The sequence below is a fragment of the Ictalurus punctatus genome, chromosome 15 (assembly GCF_001660625.3).
Source record: "Ictalurus punctatus breed USDA103 chromosome 15, Coco_2.0, whole genome shotgun sequence".
Lineage (NCBI taxonomy): Eukaryota > Metazoa > Chordata > Actinopteri > Siluriformes > Ictaluridae > Ictalurus > Ictalurus punctatus.
Window position 1 is genome coordinate 15,513,291 of NC_030430.2, and position 20,111 is coordinate 15,533,401.

At 39.3% G+C, this 20,111-nt stretch overlaps 1 protein-coding gene across 1 annotated transcript in view; it reads right to left on the reverse strand.

Moving 5' to 3' along the window:
• Nucleotides 1-3,147: 3,147 nt before the first annotated feature.
• camkvl (CaM kinase-like vesicle-associated, like) overlaps nt 3,148-20,111 on the reverse strand; it is a 38,762-nt gene continuing 21,798 nt past the window's right edge. Inside the window, exons 2-11 of the mRNA XM_017486379.3 lie at nt 13,766-13,872; nt 12,045-12,176; nt 11,553-11,627; nt 11,052-11,190; nt 10,159-10,279; nt 9,987-10,062; nt 9,657-9,793; nt 9,498-9,576; nt 9,308-9,395; nt 3,148-5,616 (exon numbers count right to left, since the gene is read on the reverse strand). Coding sequence (XP_017341868.1) covers nt 4,273-5,616; nt 9,308-9,395; nt 9,498-9,576; nt 9,657-9,793; nt 9,987-10,062; nt 10,159-10,279; nt 11,052-11,190; nt 11,553-11,627; nt 12,045-12,176; nt 13,766-13,860 — 2,286 coding nt within the window. The 5' untranslated portion in view covers nt 13,861-13,872 and the 3' untranslated portion in view covers nt 3,148-4,272. The remainder of the gene's footprint in view (nt 5,617-9,307; nt 9,396-9,497; nt 9,577-9,656; nt 9,794-9,986; nt 10,063-10,158; nt 10,280-11,051; nt 11,191-11,552; nt 11,628-12,044; nt 12,177-13,765; nt 13,873-20,111) is intronic.

The following is a 20,111-nucleotide window of genomic DNA, read 5'->3' on the forward strand; positions in this document are numbered from 1 at the left end:
CAGAGTTTGAGTCGAGAACGGTCCACCGCTCCTGTATGGGATGGAGGTGTGAAATATAAATTGATATTTCCTTGACACTAGAAGCCGAAATCGCTTACACTGATGTATTAATAATATTAACACCTTAATATTTACAAAATATACTGGTTACTCGTATTATAATCTCTTAAAAACGTTATGCATTATTCTGCATTCCTAGTAATCACCCCTCGTCTATCTCAAAATGAACTAGCCCATAGTTTTTTATCCGCTGTGCATGGCGGGAAACGCAGTCCGCACTACGCAAACACTTCTAAGGTGTTTTATTTCGAATGGAGTGTCAAATGATTTTGAGTAGATTTAAAACAAAATGAAGAAAAAGAAAAAAACGAAGTGTACTTTAACATGACATTCAGTGTAAGGTAAGTTTCCTGTAATATTTATAATAACGTTTGGAGATAAATTGTAAAAGTGTATTTTTTCTTTTTTCTCCACCTATAAAATATGGTGTACTTTTGCACTCGGTTCCACTTCCGGTTTTATTATATACGTAGGCTATGTAATTATTGTATGTTTAGTTTTAGAGCAATGTCATTGAATTAAGGAAGTATGCTTTTCCCACTTTTTTAGCTTTATAGCAGGAGCTTGCATAGTGACACGCCACATAAATTAAGTCTCATAATAAAATGAATTAAAAGGAGTCTCTAGTTTTGGTGTTTTAACCATCAGTTTAGTTTTACAACCTTGGGATAGTATTCAGGACTGAGGACTTGTACTTTGCAAGTCTTAATTTTAAGAGAAAGAGAGAGGCTGGTTGAAGGAACGACTGTTTATAGCTGCTCTAACTTAAGTGGGAACAGGAACGAACTTTTTACTGAGGTTCCACTGTATTAAATGCAACTGTGGACAGATAAAAAGTACAGTGTGGTGGTCTTTTTTAATTATTTTTTTTTATATAAACAATACAGGACATGCTGTTTTCCTTGCTCAGCTTACTATATGGTTCTTAATTGAATGAAGAATTGGCCTAAAAATGTAAATAACTTTATTTTAATGAAATATCAGTGTGACACTCAAAGGGACACTCCACAAAATCCATGTCTGATGATCAACAGAAAAAAATGATGTTTACTCACCAAGTTTAACCGGGCCGGCACAATCACGCAGCCTGAGGTGTGCTCTGCTGTGCATGCGCTGAGGAAAGTCATGTGGAGGGACTGTTAATAGAACTTCTTGTAAAAATCTTGAAATGTTTTGATTGAACAGATTAAGATAATTAATTTTTATGTAATTGTTAACAGTTGCACTGTAGGCAAGGTATTATGTTGTACAATTAACCCTCACTATATGTTCCATCCATCCATCTTCTATACCACTTATCCTTCAGGGTTGTGGGGAACCTGGAGACTATCACAGGGAGCATCGGGCACAAGGTGGGGTACACCCTGGACAGGGTGCCAATCCATGGCAATCACTTATACATTCACACACCAAGGACAATTTGGACATGATAATCAACCTACTATGCACGTCTTTGGACTGGGGGAGAAAACCGGAGTACCCGGCGGAAGCCCCTGTAGCACCGGGAGAACATGTAATCTCCACACACAAACACAGGGCAGCGGCGGGAATCGAACCCCCAACCCTGGCGGCGTGAGGCGAACATGCTAGGCTCTAACATGAGGGTCACAATAGATCCAGAGTCTATCCCGGTAGCGTTGGGCATGAAGCAGTGACACAACCCGAAAGGGACGCCAGTCCATCAAAGGGCACATTCACATACTCACATCTAGGGAAATTTTGCATAGAAGGTCCACCTCCTGGCAAGTTTTTGGAAGGTTAGAGATCTGGAAAACCAAGAGGAAACCCACACAGACAGAGGGAGAACATGCAAAACTCCATGCAGATAGTAACCCAAGCTCAAGATTAAACCGAAGACCTGGGTTCTTCTCAATAGTCAAATTGATGCTTCATTTCCACGCTCCTCCGTTCTCCAGCCCGTGACCCGGAAATCAAACGAAGTCAACCATCTTGAAGGACGTATCAATTCTCTGATTGCACTGAGAGGAGGTGAGGAAGGGTGAGTGAGGAGGCTTCCAGGGGAGCTAGGAGTGAGGATACATGTGTGTATCCTATGCGGAAGTGTTTCTTGAAAAAAAAAAAAAACCTGACCCATGAATAAATTCTCCTCCTCCTTTACATCTGCCACAATCTCGAACAAAAAGTCTTTTGATGATGTGATGGAATTTTGTGTGAAATATAATTAAATTATAATATGCTTACAATGAGTATTGTAAATAATTGATTCTTGCATGTTTGGATATGCAAAGATGCACAAAAGCTGCGATAAATCATGTATTGTTCATTAATTCATTGTTGAATTTCACATACTATCTGTGCATTTTGCTTTATTAAAAATGTTATTAACCAAACTCCAACAACATAACAGCAGATCCCTGAAGCACAGTGAGGTAATCCAGCTGAGCACAGTCATCATTAATTGACGTCGCTTTGAAGTGATGCATGAGAGAGCGAGGATATTCCATTCGACTTGCTTCGATTCCTCTCTCCTCGCATCTCATCCATGCATCCTTCCCTCTCATCCTAAGGGGGTGGAACTAAGAAACAAGGAAAGGAAACAAGGGTGCACAAATAAGAAATGAGAAGCACTCACAGGATCCGGAGGCAGCACTGCTGAACACTGCATCACCATGCCTTACGAAATCCCTAATATGTTGCATCATAATTCAGTTATGAGCAAAAGAAAAGCTGGATATATACACACACACACAAATTTTAGCAGCCTGACAGCTATGTCTGTAAAGTATGCATGCAATGCAGATATAAGGGAAATGTCACTGGGACTCACTTTCAGGTCAAAATAACCAGAACCTAAGCTCTGCTATATACACCTGTTTTTTAAGCATAATATTCCTGTCTATTAAGGAATTTTAATCAATCACAATCAATGTCATGTTGGAAAATGATTCTTAGAAGTGTTTTACTTTTAATAATACTAAAAAAAAGTGTTACACTAAACAGCACTTAAGTATTCAAATAATCTATAGTTTTTGAAAAGTGAACTTAAAGCATACTTAAAGCAAGAACTTAAAGCAACTTTGTAGCTGCAAAATATCAAGCCAGAACAAACACACACAGTACTCACAATGTGATACCATCTAGATTTTATTGAAATCTTTGCAGAGAGAGTGCAAAAGTACTTTGGAAGAATATTCACATCACTATGACAAAATATTTGAAAAGAGGAACCAGAGCAAAGAAGTAAGGCTGGTACATTTGGAAATGTTAAAATTTGTACATTTTGGGAAAGAGTTTTAAATAACTATACATTTGATAAAATTGGTAATATGTGTAATAACAAAAGAGAGAAAGAAATTGTCATCCAAACATGTAGGATGAAGCAGTATCACAACCAATCAGAGGTGAAGGGAAATGTCTGGTTAGCCTTCCTAAATTACGATCAATTAGGACAAACATAAATTAGATTAGAAAGACATGCAGAAACAATATGTACAGGATGAACTGTACAGAATAAGAATAAATAAATGTAACTTTCTCAGTTGATGTTGCAAATATATATTCTTGAAACTAGTTCTCCAAAATAGTATTCTTCCCAGGCTGTTGCCCCCAGTGTGCTGTATTTCAGTGGGAATGCTGTGTGCCATGAATGACAGTTGATGGTTATGGTGCACTAACCCGACAATGATAGCTGAAGTAACTCATAAACAATGACCATTAACACTAAGAAGAATATACGCCCAGGTTTTCTTTTAGGCTGAACTTTATTCTACACGGTACATGTCTTAAAGCGCGTCATGTGCACAAGCTAAAAACCCTTTCTTCTGACTGATTAGATGTAGACTACTGGATTATGTTATGAAATTACTCATGGAAAATATGAGTGCTCTCTATAATGCCTAATAGATGTATTTACAAGTATTTCAGGCAGTAGTCTCATCTCACGTTCCACTGTTACGTGGTGTATATAAGTGATGTCTGAAAAATGCACATACGGGGATGTTACTCTATAATTTTGTGTTCATAACAGTCCCCAGAGCCTCGAACATGTAATTGTGCTTTTCTGCTAGAAACCATCTTCAGTACAAATGCAGCTGGTCATGACTCTTCTTAACTAAATGCAAAGAGGAGCTACTCTATAATTTAGATTTTAAAAATCTTTGTACAGATTCAAAGCTGCTCCTTTGACATCCATGACTCATCCTAAGATATGTTGTTAGCTTCTCTTACAATTTACTTTTGCTTACATAAGCTTCATAAGCCTTTGCCTGACGCCCCTCCTCTTGGTGACAGGTTCAGTATCGCAGTACCCCTTTGTCCATCTCCATCGTCCTCCTCATTGACCATTTGGTTGTGACTTTGGGCTTGAGTGGGTGGGTTTGGAGGTGGGTAGGAAGGTGGGGGAATGGTGAGGTGTGGTAGAGAGGGCATGGGTGGCCGTGGGGTGGTAGGAAGGGGTGGTGGAGTAGAATGATCTTGGTAGGAGCGATGATGAAATGAAGGAGAAGAGTGAGCGCTTTTTGCTCTCGGCAAACTCTCAGGACAGTCCCTGATCTGCTCCAGTAGGGAGGGCATATCGCCTTCAATCTTCTCAAGTACAGCCACCATTTGCTTTTCTATCTGTTCGATCACACTGTCCATTTGCCAGTCGGCACTGACATCTCCTCCTTGTAGATCATCGTATGCTGCCCCACTGCTAACAGAGTAAGGAGAACAATATGGAATCCTACACGCAGCACCATGGCTTGTATCTCTCTGTTCTTGCACATACACAGTCTTCTTACGGCCCAAACTTGAAGAATCTATACCAGCATACAAACTGTGCGCATGTCTTCCTGACTTGTCTCTTCTGCCTCCTTCACTCTCTCTACCTCGAGGACTACTCTCTCCTATCGTCCCAACACCTACCTGCCCCTCCGCTACAGTCTCTGGAAGCTGGGTCTGACACCAACTACTAGGGGATTTTTCCTGCTTACCTGCTGCCTCTGCCTTCTCCTCTCTTGCTACTGCCTGTTCCTTCTCAACAGCTGGACTACTAGTCTTGGGACCATGCCCTAACCCATGATCCAGAGACAAGTTGGCAGCCATTCTGCGGCGGTTTGGGGTATCGGGTGTTACTTTCTTGTCTGTGGCTTCTTTCTCTGTGGTAAATTTGTTTCTTTGGCAGTCAGAGAATTTTGTGTATAAACTGGGGGTGGGTTCCTGGCATGCCTCTGTTTTGTCTTGCCCCAAAACAGCTGCCATTTTTTGAGAGACATCCACAGTCGCTTTCTTCTCAACCACCTTGCCCTGTTCCTCCCCTTGCGTCTGAGTTGAGGAGTCTGTTTGTACCAGTGGCTTTGACATTTCTGAGAGTGAATTTGTAACTACCATCTCTTTCTCCTCCTGCACTTTTCTGTCTTGATCATCAACTGATGTGTTTTCCACCATCACCTCATTGGACATGCTCACTGATGAACCTCCCCCCGAGTCAGTGGGGACGCCTTCATTTCCCCCACCATCAGCCTGGACACCCTTCTGTCCCTCCGTTGCCACTTCTGTAGTGCCCATCTCTGAGGCCCGAAGACGCTGCATGAATGTAGTGACTCTTATCGCTTTCTGAAAAACAGAGTAAGAATATAAGGAATAGGCAGCTTTTATTCAACAAAAAAGGCAACCTGGAATACATTCTGGGTGTTTTCACACTTGAGATTTTTTCAGTCAAACTCTGGATTTACAACTGGTTGGAGGACCAGCAGAGTGGTTTCCTTCAGAACTAGTGGAGTTTTTCTGTTTGCTTGTTTCCTTGCCAAGAATTAATAGCTAACTAATGTCGTAACCTTCATATTGTATTTTATTAGTCGTGAGTATCACTCAAACTCAATGCAGAGCACACGGGTTGTGACAAAGCAAAATTCAATATGTAAAATCTGGTGAAGGTGGATGGTGAACTGTCTAAAAGTAACATTACTATTACTATTACTGCCTCCTATGAGTTAGCCATAGGTCAAATGGCATTTAAAGGAAGAAGGCACCTGTTGACCTGCATTCAAGTTTGCTGGTACAATCACATCCTTTACCCAATCGGCTAACCTGTCGTTACAAACTGCTGGTCAGTCACTTACAGATGGCACTTGAAAGTCCTCATTGGACACAGGGCTGGCCTGGACACATTCTCATCTACAAGAGTAGATAGGTTTTTTTTTTTTTTTTTTGATACACTGGATTCAGCCACAGTATGACATAGCATGTCACCAAATATAGCTCATTTAATTTAGCAACTCATCTCGCTGTAATGATGACCAGCAGTGTTTGGTGGTGGTGGTGGTGGTGGTAGTGGTGGTTGATATTTTCAGCTAAGCAACTATGTATCTTCAGATATGATGCCTTGATGTGTTAACACTTTTCAGTGACTCATGCCCCAGATGTGTTGTCATACTCTGATATGACACAAATAATTTTTTTTGTTCTGGGTTTATTAACGGTATTGTTAATACATATTGCTAATATTAACGCTATTATTAATGCTGTTGTGGTTTCTTTGTGTGAAAAGTGTGATGGCTAGATCTGCTCTGTTTGCAAACGACTTGAAAATGTCATTTTAGCATGTTTTAAAATGTAATAATTTTGAAAGAATCAGTATTGTCCTCTGCCATGCACCAAGCTCAATGAGTCCCATTTGGTCTGAGCTGGATATTTCCAACATTCCGGCATGTATGCAATAGTAGTGTTGCAGATGCAGGCTGTACATTTGGGCAGACCATGCAACTGAATTCGTTAAAACAGACATAAGAAGTTCAACTTCTTGGTGGTGGTAGAGAAGGGTACCACGTGGGTCTATAATGGAGGTGTTAATTTCGTATTGCTTCTGCATCCGTCACTGCAGCCAGTATGAGTACTTCTTTTGTCAGGTTGCAATTTCAATGTGGTTTTGAGTGCACAAAGCGGCTCTTTAACATAGTTGACACATATTGGGATGGTCCAGTCTTTAGTTGGGCAAGTATACTGTGAGCAATAACTATAACTATGAATGTTAAGCATTCAATCAGATTTGAGTGGAGGACCTAACTTCAGTTTCACAAAAAGCAGCCTTAATATCAGCCTGCAATGCATGTTTCGGAGTCAAACTTCTATATACCACTTTAATCAAAAGCCAGACCTGGGGCAGGCTATCAGCACTCAAGCTTGGAGAATGAGATGCAGCCACTGAAAGCACTTCAGAGTGTGTCTCTGTATGTGAGGCGGCGGTAGGCTACTAAGTTCCCCTGAGCTCTGCATTTCAGTGCGCTGTTACACTGACTACCAGGTCATGTAAACCCATGCTGACTACCAGCTCCTGTAGTCTTCTCTTACTGATGCTGCAACATGGCCATGGAGCTTACATTTTTATCCAGGCTCTCTTGCCATATCTACTACTCATTTCACTCTTGCAGTGTCTGCATCTGTGTCTGGAGGAAGTTGTTACATAACCAGCGGTACTTCCTTAGTTGCAAGGTTTCTGTCATGCATTGCTAAATGCAATATGCTTTAGTTAGGCCAAGGCTCTGTAAGTACCTGTCCTAACTGTTCAGATCCCAAACAGTTGGGGAATTGACCATGTCCATAATTCAATTCAATTGGGGCATGGTAGGACAAATAACTCCAAATAAAACTGCACAAGTCTTGTTCAGTGACAGTCAATCATAACAATAACAATAATAAGTCAAATATTAGAATTATTGCCATACACCTGTGCATCAACCTACTTTATATGAGTGGGAAAGAGCAGTAGCGTGATTTAGTCAGGGCCTTTTATAGGCTACACGTGAGGTCACAGGCAACAGGCGATGACTTTGCATGGCCAACAAATGTGCAAATGGAAAAGCTCTACAAGTTTGTAAGGAAATACCCTGGCTGTCTAGACAGAAATGAAATAGAATTCATATATGAAGGCTATCCAGTGGGGGTCAACTTATGTTATTTCCCATTTGAAAATAGCAAGGAAAGGCATTGTGTGGTCTGCAGAGGAAACAGTGCCTTCTTGGTATTTGGAATGAAGAAATCGTGACAAGTGACTACAGCTCCCAAATATAAAGTAGTTTTGGACATTATACCAAAAGGCTTCACCAAAATCAGAATCATGGCAATAAGGAAACACTAAATAAATATACATTAAAGGCAAAACGAATCACACTGTGTGAAAACATACTAAATGGATCCTTGGTATCGTTGGTATTCAAGTGCGAAAACACCCTTCATTGCTGAACAACTTTAACAGTCATCGATGAGGTAAAGTACAAATTTGGCTTCTAACAGTCTTTTCATTGTTGATGCTATTTTGTGAAAAGCACAAGAAAATGTTTCATCTGATTAAAATAAATATTGAAGTTTGGTAGTAGCACAAGGTGGACTAGAATAGACCAATGGATCAGGGACACAGTTAATAATGTTGTGATACAATGACCCTCTCCTCACTCCTCGGTCCAACCTGCTGCTGTTTCTCTTATAGGACAGACACACAGACATATGATAGCGCCTCACACATACACGTGACACTTCAATGAAACTTTAGTTAGGTGTTTCGTCTGTGACAGTGGAGGGCTTAGGAAAACTCGGTGTGGGTATAGAGCTGGACTGCATATGATTGGAGGCATATGGGAGTAGCTGGGCAGTGACAGGCTTGCCATTTATTGGTGTCCAGACAGAGGGAGGCTTGAACAGATAAAGACTCTTTTCAGCAATCAGACTTGAACTGCATATTTCCTCACAATGACAGGTGTCAGAAAGCGGTTGTAATTGCAGTTATTTCTCTTTGTATAATGTGTTTTTGCTAAAGGAGATATGAGTGCTCAAGTCTGATTGTCATGGCAGAGAAAAGAGTCAGTGCCTCCTTCCTGACAGAGAATAACAGTACCTTCAGGTCCTGGGTATCCCATGCAAGGGGAAAGGAAATGATTAACAGAGTAATCAGAACCCTTAGTCTCATATGAATCACCAGTAATTCTGTCATGCACATCCTCAACAAAACTGCCTTTGTCATCTACACATATTTTTTACACTTCATTCACAAGGACAGTGCACAACAGGGGTGTTCAGTCTTATTCGGAAAGGGCCGGTGTGGGTGCAGGTTTTCATTCCAACCAAGCAGAAGCCACACCCTAGTCTATTGAAAGCCAAGATCAATTAATTAAACAGGTGGAATCAGGTGTGGCTCCTGTTTGGTTGGAATGAAAACCTGCACCCACACCGGCCCTTTATGGATAAGACTGGACACCCCTGGTATACAACATCAAATTCACTAAATGCAACAGAGGCTGAATTATGATCTTACCCTCCACTTGGCTTTTGCAAAGTTCTTCTCAAACTGTGCACACACTCCATCTTTCAGGTTTTTTTCTGAGGCTCCATTTCCAGCAATCCTGTCAATTTCACATAATATTGTGATGCAAAAAAGTGTTCTGTAAAAGTACATGCGAATAAATTAACCATATGTTAGTATGAGTACTCTATATGCAGATTACCACTCGTGCCACAGGGCATCTTGTGCTGTAATTCGTAGCATCTGGTCAACTTCCATCAGCCTACACACCAACTCTTTAGCTGTAAAAGCAGGAAAAGTGAAATTATCTCAATTTTTTTCATATTGGAGCAGGTGAACATAAAGGTCTCTTATTGCGCACCTGCAGGTGATATGTCATCCCAGTACGGAGTGTCAAACTCATAGTCTCCAGCAACAATCCGGCAGAAGATAATACGATTGTGCATGTCTGTGTTCTCCTCTTCTGTCTCATCGTAGAAGGGAGGATTTCCCGACAGCCTGAAAATGAGGATGATGAATAATCGTGTTACGATTATAAAGGATAATAAATGTGTATTCAAATCTATATAATAATATGTATCAAAAATAACTTGCCAATTACTCTGTAATACTTGGGACTGCATTCAACTCATAAAAAAGCAAGGCTTATAATGACATAAAATTCTGTCTACTGTGTATAATGCAAGCTTACAACATGTACATAATGACCCCAATGGCCCAGCAATCCACTGGCCTTCCATACCGATGTCGAGCCACCACCTCCGGGGCTGGAAGGAAAGAAAAACACAGCCATGAAGATAAACAGAGAACATACTCAGGCACCCAGTATCATCCAGCGCACATCTGCTGGTTTATGTAGGTACCCAGATACTCTGGCGTTCCACAGGGTTCGGTGATGGAGCCATTCTCAAACCGGGAGAGATAGAAATCACGAAGGACTACTTTGTTGTGGTTATTCTCTGTGTAGTACATCAAATTCTCCAGCTGAAAAACACATAAAACATAAGGACACAAGGAAAATGGCTGAAGATTAATAAAAGAAATGATAACATCCATTACCACAATTGCAGAAGGTGTGTATTGGGAGCCAGTCTCAAGCAGTGAATTCTTTTCTTCTGCTTGATAAACTCTTAGATTGAAAGTACAAAGAATTCCTAAACCATACTCCAATCAGGGATTTTTTAAAAAAATAGACATTCAGTAAGTATGCAAATTAAAAGCAGATGTTACAGGAGCTGTGTTGGTGCACTAGAGGGCACTAGAAACACATATTGAGCTCTTCAGCAGAGAGGAGACGTGACTGAATACTGAGGGATAAATGAGAGTCATTATGGGCCATAATACTATTTATTTCAGTCAGTTACATTTTGCACATTAACATTAACAATAAGGGGCCATCTGTTATATCATGGCTGTACAGTTTTATGAGTCAAACAGGGCTACGAGCTTGGGTAATATCTCTGATTACTGTTTCTGATACCCTGCAGTGATTGGGTTAATCTCTCTCTCTCTCTCTCTCTCTCTCTCTCTCTCTCTCTCTCCTTACATACACACAAAGCACAGCCCACAAAAGCTCCTCTTCAAAACTAATGAATCACATCCTCCCATAGCTGCAGGTTTACGACAGCATCATTTTAAACTAATGATAAAGTCATCGAGCGCTCATTAAAGCCGTGCAAGATTATATAATATTGTGAAACTGGTAGTAAATGGTAGTAAGAACAGAAGGTGATATGCAAATGTATCTCAAACCCACCTTTAAGTTCCTGTGAACTATGTTGAGGGAGTGGAGGTAAGCCACTGCCTCTAGGACCTGCCGGATTACGTTAGCAGCATCTCTCTCTGTGTAGTTCCCTTGATCCAGGATCCAATCAAACACATCCCCACCTGTGGCCCTGAGACATACGCACACTTAGTAAGACATGATGTACTGTACCTTAATTTCGTCAGTGGACAGATATTTACTCTATCAGGGATTAATGTTTATAGCATTAGATTAGGACCATCTGCATCCCTCTGTCATATTTTAACTATACCTAATGAAACTGTTACTAATCCATCAATAAGACAGATATGTTGCTTGAATCTGATTGATGAGATCATTCGACTTAGCACACATATGTTGTTTAAAGTGTACAGTGTAATCCTTATGCAAATGCTAGCAGGAGACAAGTCTGTTCAATACTAAACTAATGAGAAATTAATCTCAGGTTGTGCATGATATATGTGATCACTGCTACACAGATGTCAGACTCACAGCTCTTGGATGATGTAAAACTCTTTTCTGGTCTCAAACGCATCTATCAGCTTCAGAATGTTTGGGTGGTTGACCCTGAGAAGAAAAGGTCACAGTAAATAGTTGTTCTATTTTCCAACTAGTAAGAAGAGTTGCTTTAAATTTAGCAACCTGCTGGGCTTGGAACGGAGGAAGTGGCCTGTTTCTTTCTCTCGATTCCCACATCTTTCTTTCTTTCTTTCTCCTTCTCGCTGCTGCCTTTTATTGTTTAGATGAGCTGATTCTCTCCATTTCTTTTTTAGCTATTTCTCCATACATCTCCTATTCTCGATCTTTCTCTTTTCTCGCCATCTCTGTCTGTCTCACTCTCTAGAAATCCGCTCCTTTGTTTTTCTTCCTCCATCTGTCAGTCTATGTCTCACCCTTTTACTGTCTCTTTCCCTATCTGTCTCTTCCTGTTTCTCTCAGACCCAGACCCATAACTTGCTGCTGACATTTTGAATTAACCCGTACATTTTCAGGATCATGATCTCATTCTTGGCAGCCTTCCGCACTTTTTTGCCATCTTTCTTGAGGAATTTCTTGCACACATAGACCTTGTCTGTCTGCCGTTCCTTTACCAGGCACAGCTCGCAAAACTCCTTCCTGCAAACAAAATAGTAGCATGTGTTTATGTCGCTATAAATTCCATCTGTTGCAAGGTGCTCATATACATGATATACAGTGGATAGAAAATGAATACACCACCTTTCAGAACGTTTACATTCTTGTGTTAGGCTCTGTAAACTTTCCACTGCATACCACATGAATGCAGTGAATTTCTTTTCATTTGAAAAGAAGCGAGCATATGATTGTTAGAACTGAAATTCTTTCTCATTTCTTCCCCACCAAAGTCAATACTTGGTGGAGGCACCTTCAGCAGCAAATACAGCTCACCATAAAGTTGGATTTGGAGATCTTCCCCTACTCTTTGCAGAACTATTCAAGCTGGTACAGGTTAGTTGGTGTTCACTGATGGACAGCAACCTAGGATTTAGGCCACTCTAAAACATCCATCTTGTTCCTAGCCAGCTTTGGCTATATGCTTGGGGTTGTTGTTCTGTTGGGATATAAATTTCCAACCCATTTTCAGACATTTTGCCGATTTTATCAGGTTATTCCCTCGAATCTCCTTGTACTTGGCTCCATCCATCCTCCCTTCAGTTTTTGTCAAGTTCCCCAGTCTCTGCCAACCCCTACAATATTATGCTTCCAACTAATGCTTCAAAGTCGGGATGGTGTTGTTTTGGTGATGCCATGTTTGGATTTCGCCAAACGTAATCTTTGGACTTGATAGCGCATTTATGATAGCGCATTTAACAATGGACATTGTCACAAAACAATTTTAAAGAAATCCATCCATCCATCCATTTTCTGTACCACTTCTTGTACACAGGGTCGTTGGGGAGCCTGGAGCCTATCCCAGGGAACTCAGCACAAGGCAAGAGACACCTTGGACGGGGTGAAAACCCATCACAGGGCACAACTGCACACACATTCACACACTACTGGCAATTTAGAGACGTCAATCAACCTACAACGCAAGTCTTTGGACTGGGGGAGGAAACCGGAGTACCAGGAGGAACTTCCCGGAGCACGGGGAGAACATGCAAACTCTGAGCGTACAGGGCTGAGGTGGGACTTGAGCCCCGAATCCTATGTCCCCCTTTAAAGAAATCCAGACTTAAAACAGCTGTTTAATTCAAGCTACAAAGTTAATTGGTGTGATTCCACAAAGGGGTTGGAAAATTAAGTGATGGCATGACCTTTTATTATTCAGGTTATTCTTGAGGTTGTTTAAGGGATGTTATTGTAAAGGGAGTATATACTTATCAAACGATGATATTGTAGTTGTTTATTTTTAAATAATGTTAGATTTTTTTTTCTTGTTAGCTTTTCACTTTGGCATTAAGTGAAAAGTGTTGTGGGTAGATTAGCAAGAAAAAAATAGATGTATTATATTTTAATTCCAGCTTATAGATCAACTAAATGTGAAAATAGTTAAAGGAGGTGTATTCATTTGCTATCCACTGTACATTATGTTGCATCAGTTTATCTAAATTTATCATTCATATCTATCAGAGAAAGTGGCAATGCCAATTAAGGCATAGTAATGAAGATCCTTCACTGTAATGAGGTCATTAGACTGTAAGGGTGATGTTGCCATTCATAGTTATTGATGATTTGACACTCACGCCTTTAGGACCTGCCCAATCTCATATTTATCGGTGATGTCTGAAAGGCTGTGGTACGTCCTCCCATCTCGTAGGGCAAGGCACCCAAATGGCATGACAGCATCTACCTATGCCATGCAAAAAGAGGAAACAAAATATGTCATTTCAGTAAATCTTATTTTCAACCAGGGGAGGTTCTTATAAGTGTGCTAGCAGTGCTAATCCCCCATGTCTTTCAACGATAAATCTATATCAATATAAGGTTTCCACATCAGATTTGCTAGTAACAAAAGGTCTTAAGGCGGATTATTTTGGACTTTTGTGAAACCATGTGCAACAGCACCACATCATTCTTATCATGCCATTGGTGAGACATACAGTATAATGCATTGCTCAGCGCTAATAGTTTCATTGTGGAGCTGTTGATGTATATTAGATTGCAGCCCACCCATCCAAAGTCACAAGCAGGCAGCACTGTATTCAACCTACAGTCCACATCTCAACGCATCCATACAGTATACTGTATAGCATATTGATCCCTGACGATGTTGGGAAGCTAATTTGATTCACCATTGCCTAATGTTTATTATCACCTCCACTTGGTGTATCAGAATTTGCCCAATATATCACATGACTACAACATCAATAAGAAGATGCTTCAGTCACACAAATCGTGCAAAATCAGAGGATGCCATTATGTGACCAAGAGCAAGGCCACTAATAAAATCTGCATCGTCCTCTGAGAGGAGCGGACAGTTGTGAACTCTAGTAATCCAGCTCTAGCCCCTAATCCTTAATCCCACACACACACATATTTTGGGTAAGTGGAGACATGGGAACAATCTGACATAGGCAAGGGCTGAATGGAACCAGCATTACTGCATATAACATAATCATATTTTATGACTTTGGGCATGGTGACCTGACAAAAGCCAATAAAATGTTCAGGCAAAATGGACACTGAGTATAATACAGTCTGTTTGCCCTGCTCTATGGTGCAGACATGGTAATCAACGGTGTATTTTCAGTCTGATGGTAACGGAGTACATCTTACTCAAAGGGACACTTACCCAGCTGTGTGTCTACGGAGAGATCCTTAAAGCCCGATGCCTGCATGATCTAGCTTGCCGATTTGGCAAAAGATGTTTCCTGAACAGCTGAACTGCCCTAAAGATAGAAACTGGCAGATTTTGTCTTTAGGACAGTTCAGCTGTTCAAAAAATATCTTTTGCCAAATCAGCAAGCTAAATTATGTGCACATCGGAGCTGAAGCATCTCTTCATGGATAGCGGGATGTACAGCTTCCCTCTGGTGTTTTAAATAGGGTAGGACTGTTTATCAGTGATTAACATTTTATTGTTTTTGCATTGGGTAATCGATGATGATGATGATTGATGATGAAGTAGTAGTAGTATAATAATTATCTACATAGGTTCATGATGCTAACATACCGTGTAGATACAGAAATGTAAATTAATCATTCAAGATACAACAAAAATCATATGTACAATTAAATTCTTTAATGTTGTTTCATTAACCAAAGTTTCAAAAGACATACCCTTGAGGGCTACATTAGTGACAAGTACACCCCAGTTTAGAACCTATGCACCAGTGGGTCAAACACAAGAAGTGTCTTTTAAAAAGAAAATATATATATATATATATATATATATATAACACTTAATTTAACAGAAAATTATTAATATGCAAAATAACAATATTATTCCATGTTTATTTTTTAATTAGTTGTTGCATAAAGGTGTTCACAAGGTAAACAAAATACATATCAGAAGAGATTATACAGTATGTACTACTAATAATAATAATGAATTGAATGTAATTAATTATGCTGACACAGTGGGTACAACTCACAGCTCCAGGATCCTGAGCTAGTTTATTACACTGCATAAAATAATATGTTGAATGAAGGAAAGGTTAACTAATATTCCTCATTCTGGGATGATTATATAATCTATAATGTAATATTATATTATAATATTATAATGTTATATAATCTATAATATAATGATCTATAATATATATATATATATATATATATATATATATATATATATATATATAAAATATAATATAATATAATATAATATTATTAATTACAATATAAGATCAGTAAACCTATTTCTAGAAATACAGTACTGTCCAAAAGTTTTAGGCACATGCAAAATGCTGTAGAGCAAAGATGCCTTCAAAATAATGAAATTAAATGTTTCTAAATTTAAAAAAATAAAAACAACAACAACAACAACAACAACAAAACAATACTGTAAAGAGCAATAAACAGTAATAAATTAAACAAAGTCAATATTTGGTGTGACAAAAAAGAAAGAAAGAAAGAAAGAAAGAAAAATAGTAGTCTCAGGTAGAATTAGTGTAGTTTTACAAGGAAATGAGCTGTAAATTTTACTGAGCATGTTGCTGAACCAGACACGGTTCTTTTGGAGACTTTAACTGTTGTACTTGCTTCTTATTTTTGCAGCAAAATCCAGTAGCCTTCATTGTGTTTTTTGTCTGAAAAGTGTCTCTTACCAGTTAATATGCTGCTTTCTTTACTGACATACAAACATTTTTCTATAACATTTAATTTTGTGCTAGAATACTAATGTTTGTGAATATAAAATGTTTTTGTATTGACTCAATAATGTAGAAGCCATAAAATAAAAACTCCATAACAAAGTTTGTACTAAAAACAATAGGGTGCCTAAAACGTTTGCACAGCACTGTATTTATTCATTTCTTTTATAATTTCAAGCTTGAAATGAGTAAAAAAAATCTAGAAATAGACTTCATAATCTTATATATGTTTCAAAACTATCTAATAAAGAGAATATTAGATGAATTTGTCTATATTCCAAAGTATTTTTAATTTGCTAAGACGTCCACGTAATGCAGTGTATCTGTGTGTTCTTTCTGTGCATGTTCTCCCTGTGTCCATGTTGGTTTCCTCCAGGTTCTCCAGAGAATAACAATCACAGTCCACTTTATAATTCTAACATCACAAGTTTGATGAGAATTGAATAACAATCAAAATCATCTCTGCGGCATATTTTAGGAATATTGCTGTTTTGAAAACCTTTCACCAATCTTTGACCCAGTTCTTCTGCACACTGACATTTATCACTCTTCTCTCGGCTAAGTGTTGTCAGAGATGCATGTAGTGACACTACATTATATATGCTGGTTGAACCCAACCAAGCCCATGTGAATGCCACCATGTATAAAAAAAAAAATAAAAAAATAAAAACAGCCCTCATTAATAGGTCACAGAGACACAGGACATGACATGCACACAATGTCTTAAATCTGTTCCATCATAAATGCATTTAAGTTTGATTGGGCACACACACATTGATTGCGGCTGCTCTACTTTTCACATGATGCATCATCTCTACCATATTTCTCTCTTTACAGTACACATACACACACACCAGAAATGTGCATGCACTCATATATCACAGTAATATTAGCATGTAATGGTGGCAGCAACAGATGGCATGTCCACCAGAGACACACTTTAAAAAAAAAAAAAAGGAGATGGAGGCAAGGATGAGATTGGAACAAAGGGTCTAAGAAAGGACTATGCCCCCTTCCATCATTAAAGACAATCTTCTCCCTTTTCCAACCTTCATAGCTCTGGCACATAGTGCTCTAGCTTCTCTTCCCTCTCAGAGGCTGTTCTTATTAAAGCTATGAATCTTCGTCTCCAGAGACACATACATTAAACACCACACTGAATCCCACAGGACAGTTTCAAGGAGCCACGCTGTTTGAACCCAAAGCACATGCTAGACACAAACACACACACACACACACACACACACACACACACACACACACACACACACACACAAAGAGGGAAAACAATGAATTCATGAGGAAGGATGCAACAGTACAGAGGTTACAAGTGGAGTAATGGTACTGTCCCTCCTCCTGTTGTCTTTTTTCCTCTACTTAATCTGGTGCTAAATTACCACAGAACATCCCACAGAGTGATGTATCCTAATAATCATTACTCTGCTGAGCTCATTTGTGCATTTGGAGGTTTAAGGCACAGTTGGAAGAGAGATATGCCAGCTGCCTGGCCTAGATGCACTGAAAACTGATGAAAAACGAAAACAGACTTATCCCGATTCTTTTCCCCCCTTGGTAGGGACTAAAAAAAGACCTGAGAAAAGCCAGGGAGATTTGGTACATACACTGTAATTTAACATAATCTCCCTGAGACTAAGGACCAGTTTTTTTGCAGTCAGTTCTTTTTCTTTCTTTTTTTTTCCTATTCAATTTCTAGTTTATTGTTCATAAATGTGAAAAATTGATCTGTGGTCTTATCAAACACACCAACTACTATTAAACATGGATCATTTGCCACACCACAATTTAAAAAAAAATAAAAAAATTTTTTGTAAATGTAAAAGACACCATTAAATATGGGATGCATAAAAAGTTACTATTCATGGTGCACACGTTGGGGAAAATATTTCATATATTTCATTTTATTGCAGTTTTATCACACAAAGAATAAAATATATTTTGTAGCTGCTGCAACTCATCCACTTAGCAATCTAGTATAAAATGATTTAGGGTACCATGTTACTCTAAACCAGTGGTCGCCAACCCTGTTCCTGGAGATCTGCCTTCCCGAAGACTTTGGCTGTGTCCGACTATCCCTTCTACACTACTATACAGTAGGCGAAAAACAGTACGCCAAAGGAGTAGTATGTGTGAATGCTCAGTATTCATAAAACAGCAGGCGAGAAATACCCGGATGACCTCCTGCTGCAGTATGGAGCTACTGGACATTGTGGATACTGCGCTACCCCATAAGGCAATAGGACTGGCGCGGAAGAGCTTTCAGAATCAAAAATGTCACGTCAGTTCTTTTGAAGTTGACAATGCCAACATGGCGGATGTAGTACTTCCGGATTGTATTCATGCTTAACACTTACAGCCATGTGAAAAAATAAGTACACCCCATGGAAATTGTTGGCTTTTTTGGCATATTTGGACAAGCAAACATTTGATCCTCTTTGAAACAGTGCCTATTAATAAAGTTGTTACACTCTATCAAATGGCAAAACAGTGATTTTTCACAATTTAAAGGAACAAAATACAGAGGAGTGAAATGTCAAAAGTACGTACACCCCTATATTTATCACATCTTCAAATACATAAAATTAGAATCAGATGTTAAAGATTGGGTGCCAGTGATTATAACTTGCTTAAGCTGTGCAAGGCAAGTGGAACCTGTCTTATTTATACCACTCTCAAATCTACTGTCTGGTGTTCCCTTTGTTATTGAGGTGTATGGTGGCATCATGCAAGCTCGAAAGAATTCTGTAAGGCCTTCAGAAAAAAAGGTTGTGGATGCCTAGGAGTCTGGCAAGTGATATAAAAAGATCTCCAAATTATTTGAAATGCATCATTCCACTGTCAAGGAAATCATTCCATTCATGGAAAATCATCTACAAGTGGCGCAGATTTCAAATGACTGCCAATTAGTCCAGGACTGGCCGTCAATTCAGCCCAAGAGCAGACTGTCTGATGCAAAAAGAAGTGTCCAAGGATCCCAAAATGTAATCAGTAAGTTTTGTAACTGTTGTCAACTGGTGTGAAAGTGTATGCGTCTACAATCAGAAAGAGATTGCACAAATTTGACCTGTATGGAAGGCGTGCCAGGAAAAAGCCTTTGCTGTCTTAAAAGAACATTAGAGCAAGACTACAGTTTGCCAACAAGCATATAGGCAAAAGACCAGGCCTTTTGGAATAATGTGCTCTGGACAGACCAATCAAAGATAGGGTTTTTTGGCTACTGTAACAGCAGACATGTTTGGCGCAGACCAAAGGCAGCTTTTCAGAAGAAGCACCTCATACAAAGTATGAAGCACAGTGGTGGAAATGTCGTAGTTTGGGGTTGCTTCACTGCCTGAGAGACTGGACAGTTTGCATTCATTGATTCAACTATGAAGAGTGCTTGAAGATAATGTGAGGCCATCTGTCTGAAAGTTGACGGTGAAACAAAAGTGGACCTTTCAACAGGATAATGATCCATAAAAAGAGAATGCTCTTACTCTTCATGCCAGAGTGAGCACAGCAGATAGGTTATCTTTACAACATTTTGACTAACTCCTAATTATCTGCTTAGCTTATCAAGCCACACAGGCTTCCAAACCTTTAGCTGCGCAGAAAGACACCCCCCCCCCCCCCCCCCCCAAACATATATATATATATATATATATATATATTAAAAAATAAAAATTATTTAAAAAAAACATTCTGCACTTGCACTGGCTCCTACATCTCTACTCTGCACACTCTGCCTCTCTAGAACTCGATTATAAATCTCGTAAGG